Source organism: Toxorhynchites rutilus, chromosome 2 (genome assembly GCF_029784135.1).
Source record: "Toxorhynchites rutilus septentrionalis strain SRP chromosome 2, ASM2978413v1, whole genome shotgun sequence".
In the NCBI taxonomy this organism is placed as follows: domain Eukaryota; kingdom Metazoa; phylum Arthropoda; class Insecta; order Diptera; family Culicidae; genus Toxorhynchites; species Toxorhynchites rutilus.
Genome location: NC_073745.1, coordinates 159,005,951 through 159,024,398, shown reverse-complemented (window position 1 = coordinate 159,024,398; position 18,448 = coordinate 159,005,951). Strand labels below are relative to the sequence as shown.

The 18,448-nt window shown below is 37.4% G+C and overlaps 2 protein-coding genes across 6 annotated transcripts in view; both read right to left on the bottom strand.

Moving 5' to 3' along the window:
- Positions 1 to 18,448, bottom strand: part of LOC129765063 (uncharacterized protein CG3556) — a 136,016-nt gene that overhangs the window by 85,321 nt on the left and 32,247 nt on the right. The window lies entirely within an intron of this gene.
- Positions 961 to 9,838, bottom strand: LOC129765065 (myb-like protein D). Its single transcript, XM_055764902.1, has 2 exons — positions 6,618 to 9,838; positions 961 to 6,030 (listed from the first exon to the last, which is right to left on the bottom strand). Exon 1 carries the CDS (start codon positions 7,670 to 7,672, stop codon positions 6,758 to 6,760), a length of 915 nt encoding a protein of 304 aa, XP_055620877.1. The 5' UTR covers positions 7,673 to 9,838; the 3' UTR covers positions 961 to 6,030; positions 6,618 to 6,757.

The following is an 18,448-nucleotide window of genomic DNA, read 5'->3' as shown; positions in this document are numbered from 1 at the left end:
AGCTGTCTGTTTTTTGTGTCCATTCTCACCCAAAGAAAGTTTATACAATGAGAAAAATTAGAAAAGTGAAGAAATATTTGTAAATATTAGAAAGTGATTTTCCACATGCTCTACATATGGAAAAGTGAAGAAATATTAGAAAATATTAGAAAGTGATTTTCCATATGCTCTACATATAAGATTAGGTGTTGTTAGTCCTGCACAGCGCCCCGAGCGGCCTCACGGCATTCTTTTGTTCTAAAACACAAAAAACACAACTTCTTGGTTTTCAGGAGGCACCACCGTTCTCCTCCGTGGCTCAATTATGACGACTCCCTTTTCTTTATTTTACTTCTCTTCACGATAACATTAATGTCTTAATTTCTACCGACAAACTCTAGGTAGAGTTTTCCTATTCTGCTACCTCCGTTCTATTTATTTATTTACTGCTGCCTATCTTATTCATGGAATTTTCCATCTGTATGGAAAATTCCGGCATTCTTATGTTGCTCATTCTTATTGTAGAATCCTTTATTGGATTCTCATATTGTCTGGTTAGAAAAATGTCTGATGAGATGAGAATTAATTTAAAGGGGCGCTGCATCTCCCCCTACTCAATGAGTTTTAGGGGAAACTAGAAGAGTGTTCCCTAAAATTGGTTCGTAAGGCTAGTTCTCCTATATACTTGCTTATATTTTGTTTTCATCTTTTTGTTTAGGTTTTATCTTAATTGTTCAATTTCATGAATGTTTGCTAAAGTAATTAAACTTGTTAATGTTTCTTGCATTTTTTTATAATTGTGTATAGTTGTAAAAATATATTTTTTTTGTCATAATATCTATCTATATAACTATGTTTCTCTTGATTTTTTTTTGTTTTTTTTATATGTTATTACTTTATAATTGTTTTGTAAATGTATATGTGAGTTTTCTTCAAAAATGATAGTTTACTTTAATATATGTATATATCCTATCTCCCTAATGTACTAATGTATGTGAATTGATAAAATTATACTAATCCGATTTTTTTTTTGTATGTCAATTGTTGGGAGTTTCACAAAACAATGAAACAGTATGAAAAGTGATGTTGCCGCCTGATAAAAAAATAGTAAAATAGTGCAGAACACTACTCAATGTGATTTGAGCTCGACATGTCGAAAAATCGTTAACAATATTTTCTTCAGTTTATATTTTTATATTCCAGATGTAATTTTAATAAAAATTCCTTCAACTCTGACAGCATTCACAATATGCTGATATATTGTGATGTGTGGTGTGTTGATAAACGATTCATTATGATCTATTCAATCTGTTTCGATTTCCCTAAACAGACGAATATTCAGTTACTGTTCTTAATTTCGGAATGCTATTTAAATAATTATTCCTTCAATTCTGTAATTTCCGCCAATTTAAAAATGAAAAAATAAGAACGATCATATCTCCTTGAAATGTCCCAAAAAGTCTTATCGATTAACATAGTAGAGCTTTTACAGCCTCTTCGTACAATATGTTTATTAAAATCCCTTTCTTATTTCATATATTATATTAATTTTCTTGAATATATTGCTTCTTCGCTTTCATAGCGCTACTTCGTTTTATTTTTCTTTATCATCGTTATATTCCACATTTCTAGTTTCTCGTGAACTTTTATGTAAATATCGATTTATACATGTCCTTACAGGAATGAATTCCTGGCCTTCCAGCCCTTCGGTACATTCAAAAGCTATTTTAGCGATTGATGGACTCATTCTCGTTATTATTTGGCTGTAGACATATACGACTCAATATCTTCATTTTTTCTAAAAATCCCACTTCAAAGCGTGTGTGTAAGAAAGAATCACGCATTTTTTTAATTCGATATGTACTTTCCCCATATTACCCTGTACATACTATTAAAGTATGAGAGGCATGAATGTTGTTTTTCTAACTAAATAAGCAGTTTTTACAGAATGGATGGAATACTGATCACTAATAATTGGCCTTTCTTTGATTCATGTTTCTTAAGGTCTTTTCAATATTTGCTCTTTTTTTCTTATATTCATTAGTGCCATAATAATGCATCAGAGAAAACGATTAAATGATTTTATACTTCAAATAGTTAACGGGGAACATATGTGCTTTTTCCGATTTTTACGGCTGATTTGTCTTTCCTTCTCGCATATTTGCAATTACTTTGTTTTATGATTTCATTAATTTGGCAACCTACTCTGCTAACTTTTCATGATACACATAAGCTAATGGGAATACGTTGATAGAATATGATATTTTTTATCTTGCGTTACCTAAACTGATGCCATTCTGTGTTGTCCTTTCGTTGGACCCGCGTCACAATGAGATTACCATTTGTTCCTCCAAGAATCCATTCTTTCTTGTCCGCCTCCTTTGGCCAACGGATGGTTTTCCATACTCGCCCGACTTATTGCACATCGACTGAATGCATATCACCATCGAGTTCCAATTCTGTGAAGACACGCCGAACTATTTGATGAACTTGAGGAACACCGAGTTGTTATTCGTTTTTAGGTTGCGCAACATTACTGCATTTAACTGAACCGCGAATTTTGTTCTTTATTCTTCTTATCGACTGTGTAATTCTTCCTTCTTTTCAGCACTTCAGTTCATAATTGATCTCTCCAAATAAAACTTCGTTTGTTTTCTTTACACTTCTTACACTCTTTGGGTTGCTTGTCCCGCCAGCACGTTCTTGCATGGTGCTCGGAGCTCAATATATTTCCAGAAAGTCCTTCTAACGGGCAGTAATTGATTTTTTTTTTGAGTTTTCGCCAAACGGTTGAAACAATCACTTTTGTCACTGATATTTTTTTTTCACGCAAAACTTAACACAACGATGGGTGGGCTGCTGTCCCCACTTGGACAGCATCCCACCGCTGTCACCACAAGAGAGGCGTTGCCTAGCGGTCTAGGCAACTGGATTTCTTTTCCGTTCTAAAAAGAGAGACAACGACCGTCCTCTTTCGTGTCTCAAAACTCACTCCTTTTTATTTTTCTCATTCCTCTTAACGAAACCTAATCTTACGATAAGCTCCCCGCTATCGTAACACCAAAACATAAACAAAAATTCCTATCTCAAAACTAGACGCTATAAATCACACGATCCTCAAACAGGATCGTGCAGGAGAAATGTATTTATTTATGTTCGGGATCGACCCGAGCTTATCGTAAACTAGACCTCACAAGGGTCGTGCAATAAAATGTTTCCCTATCTGAAAAACTATGAATCATATGATCGTAAAAGAAACGGATTTATTTATTTATTCTGGATCGTTCCGACCTTATCTTAAAACTGACTCACACGATCCTCACTAAGGATCGTGCGATAAAGATGTTTTATGTTTATTCCAGATCAACCAGACCTATCTATTTATTTAGGCTCGAGCCTATTGATAATTTTGGGTATACAAAACCCGTCTGGTTTTTTGGTTGCTGCAGTCCAATTTAAATTCGCATCAACAGATAGCCTAACGGAATCCTACGTGAACTATGCGGTCGTGTCTCGGACACAACCCTCCTGTGACTTTTTTTTTATTGTCGTCAATCTAAATTGTAGACCGATACATTCTTAATACTACTTAAAACTACTTACATAAAACTAAAAATCTAAAGAGAGCTGGCTGGATAATTTATTCGTTTAATTTTAAAGACGATTTTGACAAGTTACAGAATCAATTTTTTTAAATTTATTTATTTCGTCAAACCAGCGTAGACTAAATATGCTGCCCAAATATTACAGTGAAATTTAACGATATCTTATGCTATTCAGATAGTCTTTGAGCATTGATCTTGACATGGTTACATCAATTGTTTCACTGTGTTCGTTACAGAGGCTCATCATACGATGAATAGGACTATATTTAGCATAATTCGTTCTTCGATAATCTATGTAAAAAATGTTAGGGTTTCTCAGGTTCCTAATCGGTGCGTAAAAATTCAGGTTTCCTAATATTTCTTCTGAGTCCACTCGTTGTAATATGATATCAACAATAAATAGAATCATGGTAGAGTACCGACGTTCTTTTAGGCTTTTAATATTGATTAGCATACAGCGTGCTTCATATGGAGGTAGATGATATGAAGACCAGCCTAGTTTACGAAGTGCAAATAACAAACATTGTTTTTGTACAGATTCAATTCTGTCTTCGTGTGAAGTTATGTAGGGGGACCATACAATACTACAGTATTCGAGAATTGATCTGACGTATGTAATATACAATGTTTTTATTGTGTACGGATCGTGGAAATGGTAACTAAAGCGTTTAATGAAGCTCAACATATTATTTGCTCTATGGATGATTGTATTATAATGATCCACGGAGTAAGTTTTCTAAGATCACACCTAAATCTCTAACTCGTTGACATCTACTGATGGGTTGATTACCCAGTATAACACCATTGTTCAATGGTGTTCTTCTTCTTGTAAAAGTAATCAAAGTGCATTTCCTAACATTGAGCTGTAATAAACTCTTAGTGCACCAATTATAAACTATGTCAACTTCATTTTTGAATGTTTGAGAGTCTTCTTCATTCTTTATTTCCATATACAGTTTCATATCATCTGCGTAGATAAGTGCCTTAACACTGTTAAGAAAAACGCAAAGGTCATTAACAAATAAAATGAACAAAAGTGGCCCCAAATGAGAGCCTTGAGGAACTCCGGATGTAACAAATATTGGTTTTGAAATTTCCCCATTAAATCTTACCATTTGGATGCGGTCAGTCAAATATGATTCTAGCCATTTCAATAGCTTGACTTCTATCCCTATTTTTTGAAGTTTAAGAAGGAGTAAGGGTATATCAACACGATCGAAAGCCTTACTAAAGTCAGTGTATAGAGCTTCAACTTGATTACCATTATCCATTGCATTCAAAGTGAATGTGACAAATTCCAGCAAATTTGTTGTTGTTGATCGTCCTTTGAAAAAACCGTGTTGCTTATTCGTAATTCGTGTCTTTAGTTGTTGAAAAAGTTTTTGGTTTATTATGGCTTCAAAGAGTTTTGGAATGCAAGAAATAATTGCTACTCCACGATAATTTCTTACATCGGATCTATTACCGGATTTGAATATTGGTACAAGAAAAGAGTTTTTCCATATTTGTGGGAACCTTTCTGATTCCAATGACATATTGAAAAGCCATAAAAGTGGATGAGTTAATTCAGATGCCAAATTTTTTATAAAAACCGGTGGAATTCCGTCAGGACCTGGCCCTTTCGAGACATCGAGCTTATTTAATGCGTAAAAATTTCAATGTAAGTTAGTTTTCTGACTCCAACATCACATGTAAATTCTGGAAGAAATGCAAAGAAGTCACGATCTCGGTCCTCCTCAGCTGTTACAATATAAACTTCTTGAAAAAATGATGCAAAGAGGTTGCAATTTTTTTCTGGGTCATTCCCCACGGTATCGTCAAGGTGCATGCGTGATGGAAAACCATTGCTTTTTAATTTTGTTTTTATGTAATTAAAGAAACTTTTCGGGTTAGATTTTATGTCCGACTCTGTTTTTAAGCTGTAATCTTCAAAAGCGCTTTTAACAGTTGAGTTGAGCTGTTCGCAAATGTTCAGATATTTTTGGAGATTAGCGTCAGATTTGTATTTCTTATAAAATTTATGTGCCTTCTGTTTTTAATTTTTTAGATTCTTTATGCTTTGATTAAACCAAATCGGATATTTTGTTTTCATATTTCTCCTTTTTCGTCTTCTTGGTATCTCCTGCTCTATAATTTCATTGATCATCGAGTAAAAAGTCGTCACTGCTACTTCAATGTTTTCCACACTTCTAAATAAATCCTGCCAGTTGATATAGTTAAGCTTACACCTAATTGATTGGTAATTTGCTTTAGTGTAATCAGAGACTTCCTCAAATTCATAATCAAATGGTTTTTGAGTGTTATCTATAAATATAGAACATTCGATAGCTGTGTGGAAAGCTTCATTTTTCCAAAGTGGAGTTAATGATTCGGTCACACAAAAATCTTCGGTCATATTTGTCCAAGAAGCATTTCTGTCGATTCTGAACATTGTCAACTGGAACAACTGGAAGCAAGATAAATTCATTTTCAGAATCAGTGATAAAGTCCGCATTTCGTTGATTGAAATCTCCGTATATATGGATTTTTGATTCTGGTGCAAAGGAAGATAAAATATTTTCAGCAACTTCAAAGAATTTCTCATAACAACTAAGTTGAGCACGATCGGGGGGAAGTAAACAGATGCAAATATATGTATCTCTCCCGCAATAAGTGCTTTGACCCACACTTGCTCAAACTTGCTTGTTGGAATATGTTTATATTTATTAATGAATTAATAGCAATAAGGACGCCGCCTCCCGATTTTTTATGGGATTTGTGAAGATTACGGTCATCTCTGAAGACATTAAAACGATTTCCGAATACTTCCTCGCTTCTAACACTATCATCCCAACTTGTCTCTGTGGCCATAATTATCGAGAAAGAAGAATTCAGAACATTAATTTGGATTTCTTTCATTTTAAGTGGACTTTTCATACGGTTGAAATTTTGACAGTATATCAAAATTTCAACTACATTTAGTTGTTGAGGCGAGGAAGATGGTTCATTATCTACTACTTGGTATGACGAGGCATACAAATTGTTAAAACTTACTACTTCTCCTTGGTGTGAAGCTGACAATTGATTATCTTCTGTGAAGTCTGATTTCGTTAATGGAAACATCTCCTCCTGAGAAGATGTCATGTCTTGCCTTACGCCAGGAAGTGGCGAGTTGTCATCCTCCAATGGGTTTGTCAATTCCGGGGAAAACACGAATGCCTGCATGAATATATGTTGCACGGTGCAGCTGTAGAGTCTCCCGAAGTCATGCAGCAGGACGAATGCGCTTGAACGCAATGTGGTACGTTGGGTGCCATGTAGGGGTTGAGAATTTCCCCTCTTTCAAATTGTATTGGTCGATAGCTAGCCGGGAGCCCAGAGAATTGATACTTCGCTGCCGCCAGAAGCTCTCTGTCCGTTGGAAGTTGGATGTTTCTGTGTTGACCGCTAGCCATGTTTCCAAGTATACCTCTGTTATTGATGTTATTCCTGCTATTGATGGGGTTGTTTCGATTGTTGTTTCTGTGGTTGTTGTTGTTATTGTTACGGTTAGTGTGATTGCTCCTGTTGTTGTTGTTGTTGTTGTTGTTGATATTGTTATTGTTGTTATTGTTGTTGTTGTTGTTGTTGTTGGTGTTGGTGGTATTGTTACGATTGTTGTTACTGTTGTTGTTACTGTTGTTATTACGGTTGCTATTGTTGTTGTCGTTGTTGTTGTTGTTGTTGTTACGGATGTTGTGATTATTCCTATTATTGTTGTTGTTGTTGTTATTTCTACGATTGTTGAAATTATTCCTATTCCTGCTGCCATTGTTAGGGCTACCATTGTATCTGTTATTATTATTATTGTTGTATCGCCGATTTTGTTTACGCCGTTTTCTGGCTTTATCTGCCTCTTCTTGTTGTTCTATTCTACGGAGTTGCCGTGCATCATACTCAGACCAATCTGGCTTCCATCTCCTTGTTGAATCCAAAATTCTCCAGCCTGAGTTCTCTGGAGGGTAAAATGGGGGATTAACTGGAGGAGTAAGTTCCGCACGCAACTCATCAGCTTTGCAATCCCAATTTTCATAGACACCTTGGTTTTGAAGCCTGTGTTTAGGAAACATATTTTAGTCGGAACAAAAATGCCCTCGACTTGCATGTATATGCAATGCCAATTTCCCCTCGCTCCATGGATTTGAAGTCTGTGTTAGGGAAACACATTTCAGTCGGAACAAAAATGCCCCCGATTGCATGAATTCGCAATGCAAATTTTCCCAAGCTCCTTGGATTTGAAGTCTGTGTTGAGGAAACACATTTCAGTTGGAACAAAAATACCCCCGACTTGCATGTATTTGCAATGCCAACTTCCCCACGCTCCTTGGATTTGAAGTCTGTGTTAGGGAAACACATTTTGGTGGGAACAAAAGCTCCCCCTACTTTCATGTATTTGCAATTCCGATTTCCCCAAGGCTGCTTGGTTTTGAAGTCTGTGTTGGGGAAACCGTAAAGCGGGCCAATCAAAACGAGGCAGTAAGGGCGTTTAGATAACGCTTAACATTTTACAGTTATTCAATTATTTACCTAATGGAAAATAACACTTTAGTAATTGCGATAGATGCGTAGAAATATTCCCTATCAATTGATGCAAACATCTTTCCGATTCAGTAGAAAATGTTCGAGTTATAAGCATTCAAAATCTTGCATTTTTTCCTGCATGTTCAGTGTTTATGTTTTCATTTTACCCCCCATATATTCCGGTTAGACGTAGTCCCACGTCAATATCGGCTCTGAAATGATTTTTTTTACTTTTACTAATGATTGACCAATAGGATTTCCTTCAAAGCTTCGCGTGGTGTTTATATGTAGTTCTTAAAATGGCGAAATAAACAGTTAATTAACCATATCATTCGAGCAGATCTATACATCTACATTTACAATATTATTCCAACACTAAAAAGAGCACTTCTAATACTAAAGCAACACTGATAAAGTGTTACTTTGGTATTGAAATTATGAAATACTGGTTTTAAAAGCTAGTTCTTTCCAATTTTGGTATTATTATTTTAGTATTTTGTCAAGATCTAAATGAGATTTCCTGCTGCACGAGTGATTTACAAATTTGATAAATGTGGAATGTAGCTTACGAAATACTTAACCTAATGCAATCAATAACTCGATATTTTCAATTTTGCGACTGACTTAACACCGACTATGTTGACTCTATGATTATCTGAACTCTAGAATTATTTGGAGGATCTATAACATTTGATGATTATATAAACTCAACGCTCACGGGCTCTTTGAACCTTTATGGGTAAGATTTCTTGCTATATACATTGTGGTTGAAATGGTAGTTCAATTTTTCTGATCTTCAGAATGTTTTGTGGGACCCAGATTATATGATATTTATATAAATTCAAAGACGGAATAGCACGCACTGAATCCGGGAGCTAAACAAGAGGAAAACACTAAGTTGAGTGTGTAAGAAACGAATGATAGATCCAAGGTAGATACACATTGGATTGACCGAACGACAAATTTCAAAAAATAAAATTTATCAAGAGGTAGGAAGGGTGAGCGAGGGATCAGAGAAGCCAGACATGTCTTCACTTTGAAGACATTTGACCTACTGTGAAGACATTTCATTTTGTGAATACATTTTGAAGACATTATGAAATATGTGAAAACATTTCAGTATGATAGCGTACGTGGTTTGAGAGATGTTATTTCCATGAAATTCTAACTTTTGGTCGAAAATATAGTCAAAAGTCACAGTGTCATTCGCTCACCTTTTTATCAGTGTCACTTGTTTACTTTTGTTCCTAGTAATTGACGGAGACATTTGTCTCGGGGTTATTCACTTGCTTTTCTCAAACTTTTCCAAGCAGAAAATCCACAAGCATAAATAATGAATTCAACAACAAAGCGGTTTTTTCTTCAAATTCTGGAGAACTTGAAGCGGTCTGAATACATCTCTACAAGACATTAGCTTATTTGCGCCCGAGAATTCGGATGATTGTGATATTGTATTTTTATTATTTTGGGCCTAAACTATACAATAAATTAACCGAGATCTTTCAAATGACCACTTCTCGAATCGACGGTTTTCCGGTTACATACCGTTTCAATAATTAGTTTTATGGATATGGTTTTTATTCACAACCAAAACAAATTGATTTATCGCAGTTCCGTTTTGGTGGAAGAACTGCTATATTCAATAAATCAACAGTTTATCAAGCCAATTATCACTTTCAAACTCATCAAATTTAGTATGCAAATGCGAAATATATTCTTTGTTCACATTTATTGAAATAAACTTCGAAAACTCAAGGTATGTTTAATGAAATGCCCTATATAACAATACCTATTAGACTAAACATTGAATAAGCTATCTAACTTTGTTCAAAATAAGTTATGAGTTTTAGTTTCCTCCGATATGATTGTGAATACTTTTGAAGACATTTTTTTCGTACCATGTGAGTGATACACATTTAAAAAATATATGTGAAGACTTTGAGGGAAAACTGAAGCACACATATAAAAAACTGGATAAAACTGGATGATATTTGAAAAAACTGGAAGATTTTAGGATTTAACTGTTTGACTGGATCGGAAGAGAAAAACTGGAAGAATCCAGTTTAAACTGGAACATTGGTAACGCTGGTCGAAATTGGTTGCTGTTAGAAACTATGTCATGCGCAACTTAGAGCATTTGATGGAAGAATTGGAATGATTTGAGAAGTGAGTACTTTAGACGCAAATATGCTTTTTTACACTGGAATACATATAAACCATCGAAAAAAAACTAAATGGACGATAATTTCGTCAAGCATGCTTCTTTTCACATACCGCGAAAAAAAAACGCACAAGAACAGAAAAAGTTTCCACTAGCGTATTTCAGCCGACCCTGAAAATAATTGGGTAGAGGTGAGTTAGCTTGGCTGGCTTATGAAGGGATTGCACATCAGAAATGAGTGAGAAACGAGTGTTATGAATTGTGACATAATAGCTGAATACTCTGATTTAACAAACGAACTCATGAGTATCAGATTTCAAGCAAACATACGAGTAAATCCCAAACATCTTTGAGTTCGATTAAAAATGGAATCGTCAATGAAATATGAATTATCAAATAAAAACATACAAACTGAGTGCGAATTTTGGAACTTAAATAAGCTGATAAGAAACAGAACTGTGGAATAATAGTGTTAATATATCACTTCCAATCTACATTGATAAAAACTTATAATCAGTTACTCATCATTCAACGATCAACCATGACGTTTGCAATACTTGTGCGCTTAATTCAAGAAAATTATATTTCTAGACGGCTGTGTCTACTACTGGTGTCCAATAGAATGATTCATTTTTTTCCAACCATAATTCATCCCCTAAAGCTACCACTTCTGCTGTTTGTTGTGTCTGCAAAATAGTCAGCCAAAAAAATAGAGGGAAAAATATTTAGCAGCAACGAACTTACGCTAGCAACAAGCTTCGCCTGTGGAATATCTTGTATACAGCAACACAACCAAACAAACAGCGCTTTGAATGAAGTTTGGTACATTCAACAATGTTGAATGAAAAAAATGTAAAAATGTACTAATCGCGAAAACATTTCATTGTACAAGTTTCGATAATTTTTATTTTACATCCATCAGTGAGAGTATTTTGAAATTATTGTTCAAATATGTTTTCTGAAGCATCTCATAAAAATGTTAGAACACATTACTTTAATCTGGTTTTTCGTGCGAATAATTTAAAAGCCAGAATCTGAAACATTTCACGACCACCTCCCTCAAGGATTAAAGATTAAATTTCAATTCGCCGAAATTGATTGAAAAGAATGGAGAGGAAGCTCCGCTGGGGAGGTTGTTTACAGATAATAATTCTGTTATTGAGAGATTAAATCCAGATCATTAGAGAGACACGAAGCTTTCGTCGTGATAAATTTTACCAAAAAAGCTTCCATCGTTGCTCATGCATATTCGATGTTAATTCGTTTCTTATGCTCTATTTTGCGTGTGGAAATGCATATTTTATCGAGTATCCTTCTTCTTCTTCTTCTTCTTCTTCTTCTTCTTCTTCAATGGCACTAACGTTCCTAGAGGAACTTCGCCGTCTCAACGTAGTATTACATGCGTCATTTTTATTAGTACTTAGATGAGATTTCTATGCCAAATAACACGCCTTGAATGCATTCTGAGTGGCAAGCTCTAGAATACGCGTGATCACAGTGCAAGTCGGAGGAAATTTCTTTGACGAAAAATTCCCCCGACCAGAACGGGAATCGAACCCAAACACCCGGCATGTTAGTTATGACGCTAACCACTCGGCCAAGCGAGTATCCTATATAATTAATTTTTGATCGGTGTACGAGGTTTGGCTGTTAAATGATAAGACTGGCGTTATAAAATATTTTCCTGCGATGTTATGCATATTAGCTTATTATCACCTTTAATATACTATTTTTCTCTATAATGCTTCATGCGGATATTTATCTATTGATATAATTACAATACTCGTGCTTTGAATGAAAAGGAAACGTATTAGGAAAGTATAAGGGGGCTCCGGCCGTAACATAAAACCCTAAAATCCGCCCAAACTTCATTACAGGATGCAAGATCTAAATTGCATAAACAGATTACATAGTTCCCTATGAAGAGGAGATTCTACAAATTTCGCCTTCATCTCACACTCGGTTTTACTTCTGCACAAAATCCCCAGCCACATTGAAGTGTAGTATACAAATTTATGGAAATCCTTTCTGTTTTAGAAAAAAGGAGAAGAGAGCGTCAATGCTTTTACGCTGCTACCCTTTATGTATAGCCACTTCGACGCTTCGGTCTGCAAGAAAATTATTGCATTTTTAAAAGTTTTGCGCTGAATTATGAAGCATGAACTTTGCCATCAATTAATTCATATTTATATACACTTGCGTTTTTCTTTAGCTGCTCCGCATATTTTTATTCCATTGCAATGTCGGCACATCCACTAATAAAAAGGGATATTGTAGACGAAATCGTTTCAAAGCCTTTGGTTTGATTTTTCAGAATAAACCCTAGATTGTTACTCAAGTGGAAGATGTCAAAACACAATTCTAATGAATCTGATAGCCTTGTAATAGCGGAAGTGATGATCCTACCGTGCCGTGGTTACTTATTCTTCTTCAGTATGGGGCACCGTGACGATAAACATGAATCAGCTTTCAGTATCAATTGGATTAAAAATGATAAGCACTAGGTGTGCGAAATTGTCCAGTTGATGTTTTAGATGTTGCTAGCAGGGTTATATGCATTGCTTCGGTTTGATATAAATATGTTATTTTTGTCATTTGACATAAAACTTCAAAAATATGATGGTGAACATGCTCCATCAGTGAAAACATGTGAGAATATGCTTTCTCTGAAGGATCTGAAGAACAATGAACATCCTGGTGTAGCGAAGCTATTTGAAGACGAGAAGTTGAAGGAGTTGTATCAACCCAAATACAATAAAAATTGGCAGAAACACTGACTGAGCCCTGAACAGCAATTGCTCATCGCTTGAAAACCATGCGAAACATCCAGAAACTCGGAAAAATGGGTGCCGCACAGTGGCGTAGTGTACAGGGTGGCAAGTGGATTCTTCTTTGTTCATTTTAAAGAGGATTCAAAATTGAAAATTCATTCGTCTCCACTCAGTAATTGGTAATATTATTCAGCGATAAATTTCACTATACCAAACCAGGGTACACCCTAAATTGATTTTTAGCTCATGTTTTGTCATCTCGATTTGTGACATTAAATGAGACATGACATAACAGAAGATGTCATGGCTCACAAATACTGGTAAGCATTTGTATAAAATACATGGTACAGCAAAATAAGATTAATACGAGTGAGCGAAACAAAAGACAAATAAGCTTTCCGCATACTTTGCCACATACACGGCCCAGACCGAGATAGATATTGTCCTCCTTCATGCGCTCCTTTTTTACTGTTAGAAAACATTTCCCAACATTTTATAATCAGGAGCAATATTGTAACGTATTTGTTGATCAACTGCTGAAGCATCATTAGTCACGTGGTGAGCGTGGTCGTGTGAAATAGCTTTGCATTCCAGCCGGCCTTGGTTTGATCCCCATTGACATCGAATGGACTTTTTTTTGGCGCATTCCCAAATGAAATGAGAAAAAGAAACAGAAAGAGATGTATACACGCATACATACAAACCATTTTTAAGCTTTCAAAACAGCTCATTATTTGCGCATTTGACTCTCCAGCACACTAAATGGCATAATTTCTGCCAAAGATTAAATGTTTTCTGCCACCGCTAGTTTGGGTGTACGTTCATGACAAGGTAACCTGGACTCGAAGTGTGTAGGACACGATTCACTTATACACTCTTATACACTTATACACTTATACATACATACACTTACATTTTCAGACAACCCTATGGCTCGATGAGTTGCACCCGGCTCGAGTCCACCTCGAATTATGAAAACATATCCCACAAATTATCATTTCATCACAACAATAACGTTATTCTTCTGCTATTGTGTTGTCTCCGTAGCGCGTGGCTTTTGTGTCTCCCTTAATAGAGTAACAGAGCGCATATCGGAACAACAAATTTAAGTAATTATTTTTATTTTATTGAAGTTTTTTTTTAATTTTTTTTTTAACAAGTGAGATAAATAAAACAATTGTAAAGGTAATAATCGTTCGTTCTAAGAATGGAGGAGGGTGGGGGTCTAGACATGGACATTTCAGACTCCCCCTCGCTTGCTCAAGCAGGGTGTAGTAAGTCCCTTAAACGGACTCCTATGCCCGAAGATTCTTCTTCTGGGGACGAGTCAACTCACACTACCAAGCCCTCCTCCAAAAAAAAGATTGCAAACCTTTCCCCTGATTCCTCCAATACTTCCACCCAATCATCGACATCCCTTCCCCCCTCTGATGTTACTGTCCCCACTCAAACCTTGTCCTCGAATTCCTCTCCTATTGTTTCCGCTCCCCGTGTCAGGACGATGCGCCTGGCGCTGGTCCGTGGGTTGTTTTTTTACGGCCCAAACCTAATGGTAAAGCCTTGAGGGTCGTACAGATTATGACAAATCTGAAAAGATACACCTCTGTTTCCGAAATTTGCAAAGTAAGACCGAACAAACTGCGAGTTGTCGTGACTAACCGAAAGGACGCGAACGATATTGTTGCTGATAAGCATTTCATCCTCGAATATCGAGTTTTTATTCCCTCCCATAACGTAGAAATTGGGGCCGTTATATCTGAAACGGGTCTAACGTGCAAAACTGTAGAAAGTATGGGAGTTGGCAGGTTCAAGAGGCTTCCTTCGATGGAAGTCAAAATCTTGGAATGTCGCCAACTTGGAAAAGTTACCCAGGAAGGAGAAGAAAAGAAATTTACGCCGTACGACTCGTTTCGAGTCACTTTTGCTGGTGCCGCCCTCCCTGACTACGTTATGGTGGACAAATTGAGGCTGCCGGTGCGACTCTTCGTGCCAAAGCCCATGACTTGCAACAAATGCAAGTCAGTTGGTCATACAGCAGCTTATTGCGCCAACAAGGAGCGCTGTGCCACTTGCGGAGAGCAACATGAGGGGAAATCCTGCAGTGCGACTGAGCATAAGTGTCCATATTGCGGGGGATCCCCACACGTGCTCTCATCTTGTGAAACTTACAAGAGTCGCTGGGATAAACAAAAGTGCTCTTTGAATGAACGCTCGAAACGCACTTTCGCGGATATTTTAAATGGCGCTTCTCCACTGGCTCAACAACAACAACCATTACCAACAAACAATGTCTTTGCTTCACTGCCAGTTGACGAATTGGAAGCGGATACAGCTAACGAGGGCACACCGTTTATTTTCAAAGGGAATTCCCGGCGCAAAAATGTGTACACTCCCAAAGTTCAACGACAAGTCCCATCGGTGGTACCCCATGTTATCTTGCCTAAAATATCGAGTGCAGCGGACAAGCCAAATCAGGTTCCTCCTGGCTTCCGTGGGAATAGTTCACCTTCGAACGACCCAGCACTCGAGGGGACATCAAAAACCCCAACTGTCCCTTTTTCTGCGTCCAGCTCAACTTCCCAATCGGGATTTATAAAGTTGACTGACCTTGTGGATCAAATCTTCACGTGTTTTAATGTTTCCGATTCCATCAGAACCATTGTCATCTCAATGCTTCCAGTACTGAAGACAATTTTGCAACAATTGATGCAAACATGGCCCCTCCTTACAATGATCATCTCTCTTGATGTCTAATTTAAATAGAGAGGTCGGAGATATCTCTGTTTTAGAGTGGAATTGTCGTAGTCTTATCCCTAAATTGGATACATTCGAATTTTTAATTCATAACTTCAATTGTGATGTTTTTGCTCTGTCCGAAACTTGGCTTTCTTCGCGAGATGATCTCTTTTTCACGATTTTAATATTATACGCTTGGACCGTGATGACAGATACGGAGGGGTGCTATTGGGGATCAATAAGTGCCACTCATTTTTTCGAATTGACCTTCCACCTATTGGAGGGATCGAAGCTGTTGCTTGTCATGCAAACATCAGAGGCAAAGACCTCTGTATTGTCAGCTTGTATTGGCCTCCGAGAGCTACAGTTAGCCGCAAGCAACTTATTGACATGTGCTCACTCCTTCCTGAGCCACGATTGATCTTGGGAGACTTCAACTCTCATGGAACTGCCTGGGGGGAACCGTACGATGACAATCGTTCACTGTTGATATATGACCTTTGTAACAGCTTCAATATGACCGTTTTGAACACTGGGGAAACAACACGTGTTCCTAAACCTCCTGCTAACCCAAGTGCTCTTGACCTCTCGCTTTGCTCGAATACACTATCGTTAGATTGCAAGTGGAATGTAATCCAGGACTCCAACGGCAGTGACCACTTGCCAATCAAAATTTCCATCACCATTGGTTCGAATTCTTCTGAATCTATAAACATGGCATATGACCTCACAAGACACATTGACTGGAAAAAATATGCGGACGCGATTGCTCTAGCCATCAATTCCAGAGATGGTTTACCTCCATTGGAGGAGTATAACTTCCTTTCTCGTTTGATCCATGACAGCGCGATTCGCGCTCAAACGAAACCCATCCCAGGTTCCTCCATTCGCCGAAGGCCTCCCAATCCATGGTGGGATAGCCAATGTTCAAAGCTTTATGTAGAAAAATCGAATGCATTTAAAGCTTTTCGGAAACGAGGAACCATTGACAATTTTCAAACGTATTTAGACCATGAAAATCAATTTAAAAACTTGATCAAAGGGAAAAAACGTGCTTATTGGCGAAATTTCGTGGGAGGTTTGTCACGAGAAACGTCAATGAAAAAATTATGGAAAGTGGCTCGAAACATGAGAAATCGCTCTTCATCGAATGAAAGCGAGGAACATTCACATCGATGGATTTTTAATTTTGCACGAAAGGTTTGTCCCGATTTCGCTCCCGTGCAAAGAATTGTTCGAGATATACCACAAGATAGGTGCGATCTTGATTCCGAGTTTTCGATGGTAGAATTCTCTCTTGCTCTCCTTTCTTGTAACAATTCGGCTCCAGGATCGGATAGAATTAAGTTCAACTTGTTGAAAAACCTCCCCGATGTGGCCAAACATCGCTTGTTGAATTTATTCAATAAGTTTCTGGAGCATAATGTTGTTCCGGATGATTGGAGACAATTGCGAGTTATAGCTATTCAAAAACCCGGAAAACCCGCGTCCAACTTCAATTCGTACCGCCCAATAGCAATGCTGTCTTGTATACGGAAATTGTTGGAGAAAATGATCTTGTTTCGCCTTGATCGATGGGTTGAAACGAATGGCCTACTCTCAGATACGCAATATGGGTTCCGCAGGGGCAAGGGGACGAAGGATTGTCTTGCGTTGCTTTCTTCAGAAATTCAAATGGCTTACGCCGAAAAAAAACAAATGGCTTCAGTATTCTTGGACATAAAGGGGGCCTTCGATTCTGTTTCAATAGAGGTTTTGTCGGACAAATTACACTCTCGGGGTCTGCCGCCTCTATTGAATAATATGTTATATAACTTGCTTTGTGAGAAACATTTGAACTTTTCTCACGGAGATTCGGCAGTAAGTCGGGTCTCTTACATGGGCCTCCCCCAGGGCTCATGTTTAAGCCCCCTTTTGTACAACTTCTATGTAAGCAACATCGACAATTGCCTTACACAAAATTGCAGCCTAAGACAACTTGCAGATGATGGAGTGGTGTCTGTCGTAGGATCAAACGAATCCGACCTGCAAGGACCCTTACAAGATACTTTGAACAATTTTTCAACCTGGGCCATTGGGCTAGGGATCGAATTCTCCACGGAGAAAACAGAGATGGTGGTTTTTTCTAGGAAGCATAGACCAGCAAAACCAAAGCTTCAACTTTTGGGTAAACCGATCACTCATGCTATGTCATGTCACTCCAAATGTACTTGGGGGGTCCATATTAGGTATCTGAGTAAAAAATGTCAACAAAGAATAAACTTTCTTCGTACAATTACCGGCACCTGGTGGGGAGCCCATCCCGAAGATCTTATAATGTTGTATCGAACAACTATTCTCTCAGTGATGGAGTATGGCAGTTTCTGTTTTCAATCAGCTGCCAAAACACACCTCATTAAACTCGAGCGAATTCAGTATCTTTGTCTCCGTATCGCGTTGGGATGTATGCCCTCAACGCATACCATGAGTCTCGAGGTTTTGGCAGGCCTACTCCCACTAAAAGATCGCTTCAATTTATTATCTCTTCGGTTCTTCATCCGGTGTAAGGTCATGAACCCATTGGTGATCGGAAATTTTGAGCAGCTGATCGAGTTAAATTTTCACTCCGGATTCATGAGTTCATATAATGAATTCATCTCCATGCAGGTTGATCCTTC

Coding starts and splice junctions, on each gene's coding strand:
- LOC129765065 (XM_055764902.1), bottom strand. CDS start 7,672: ATGTTTCCTAAACACAGGCTTCAAAACCAAGGTGTCTATGAAAATTGG.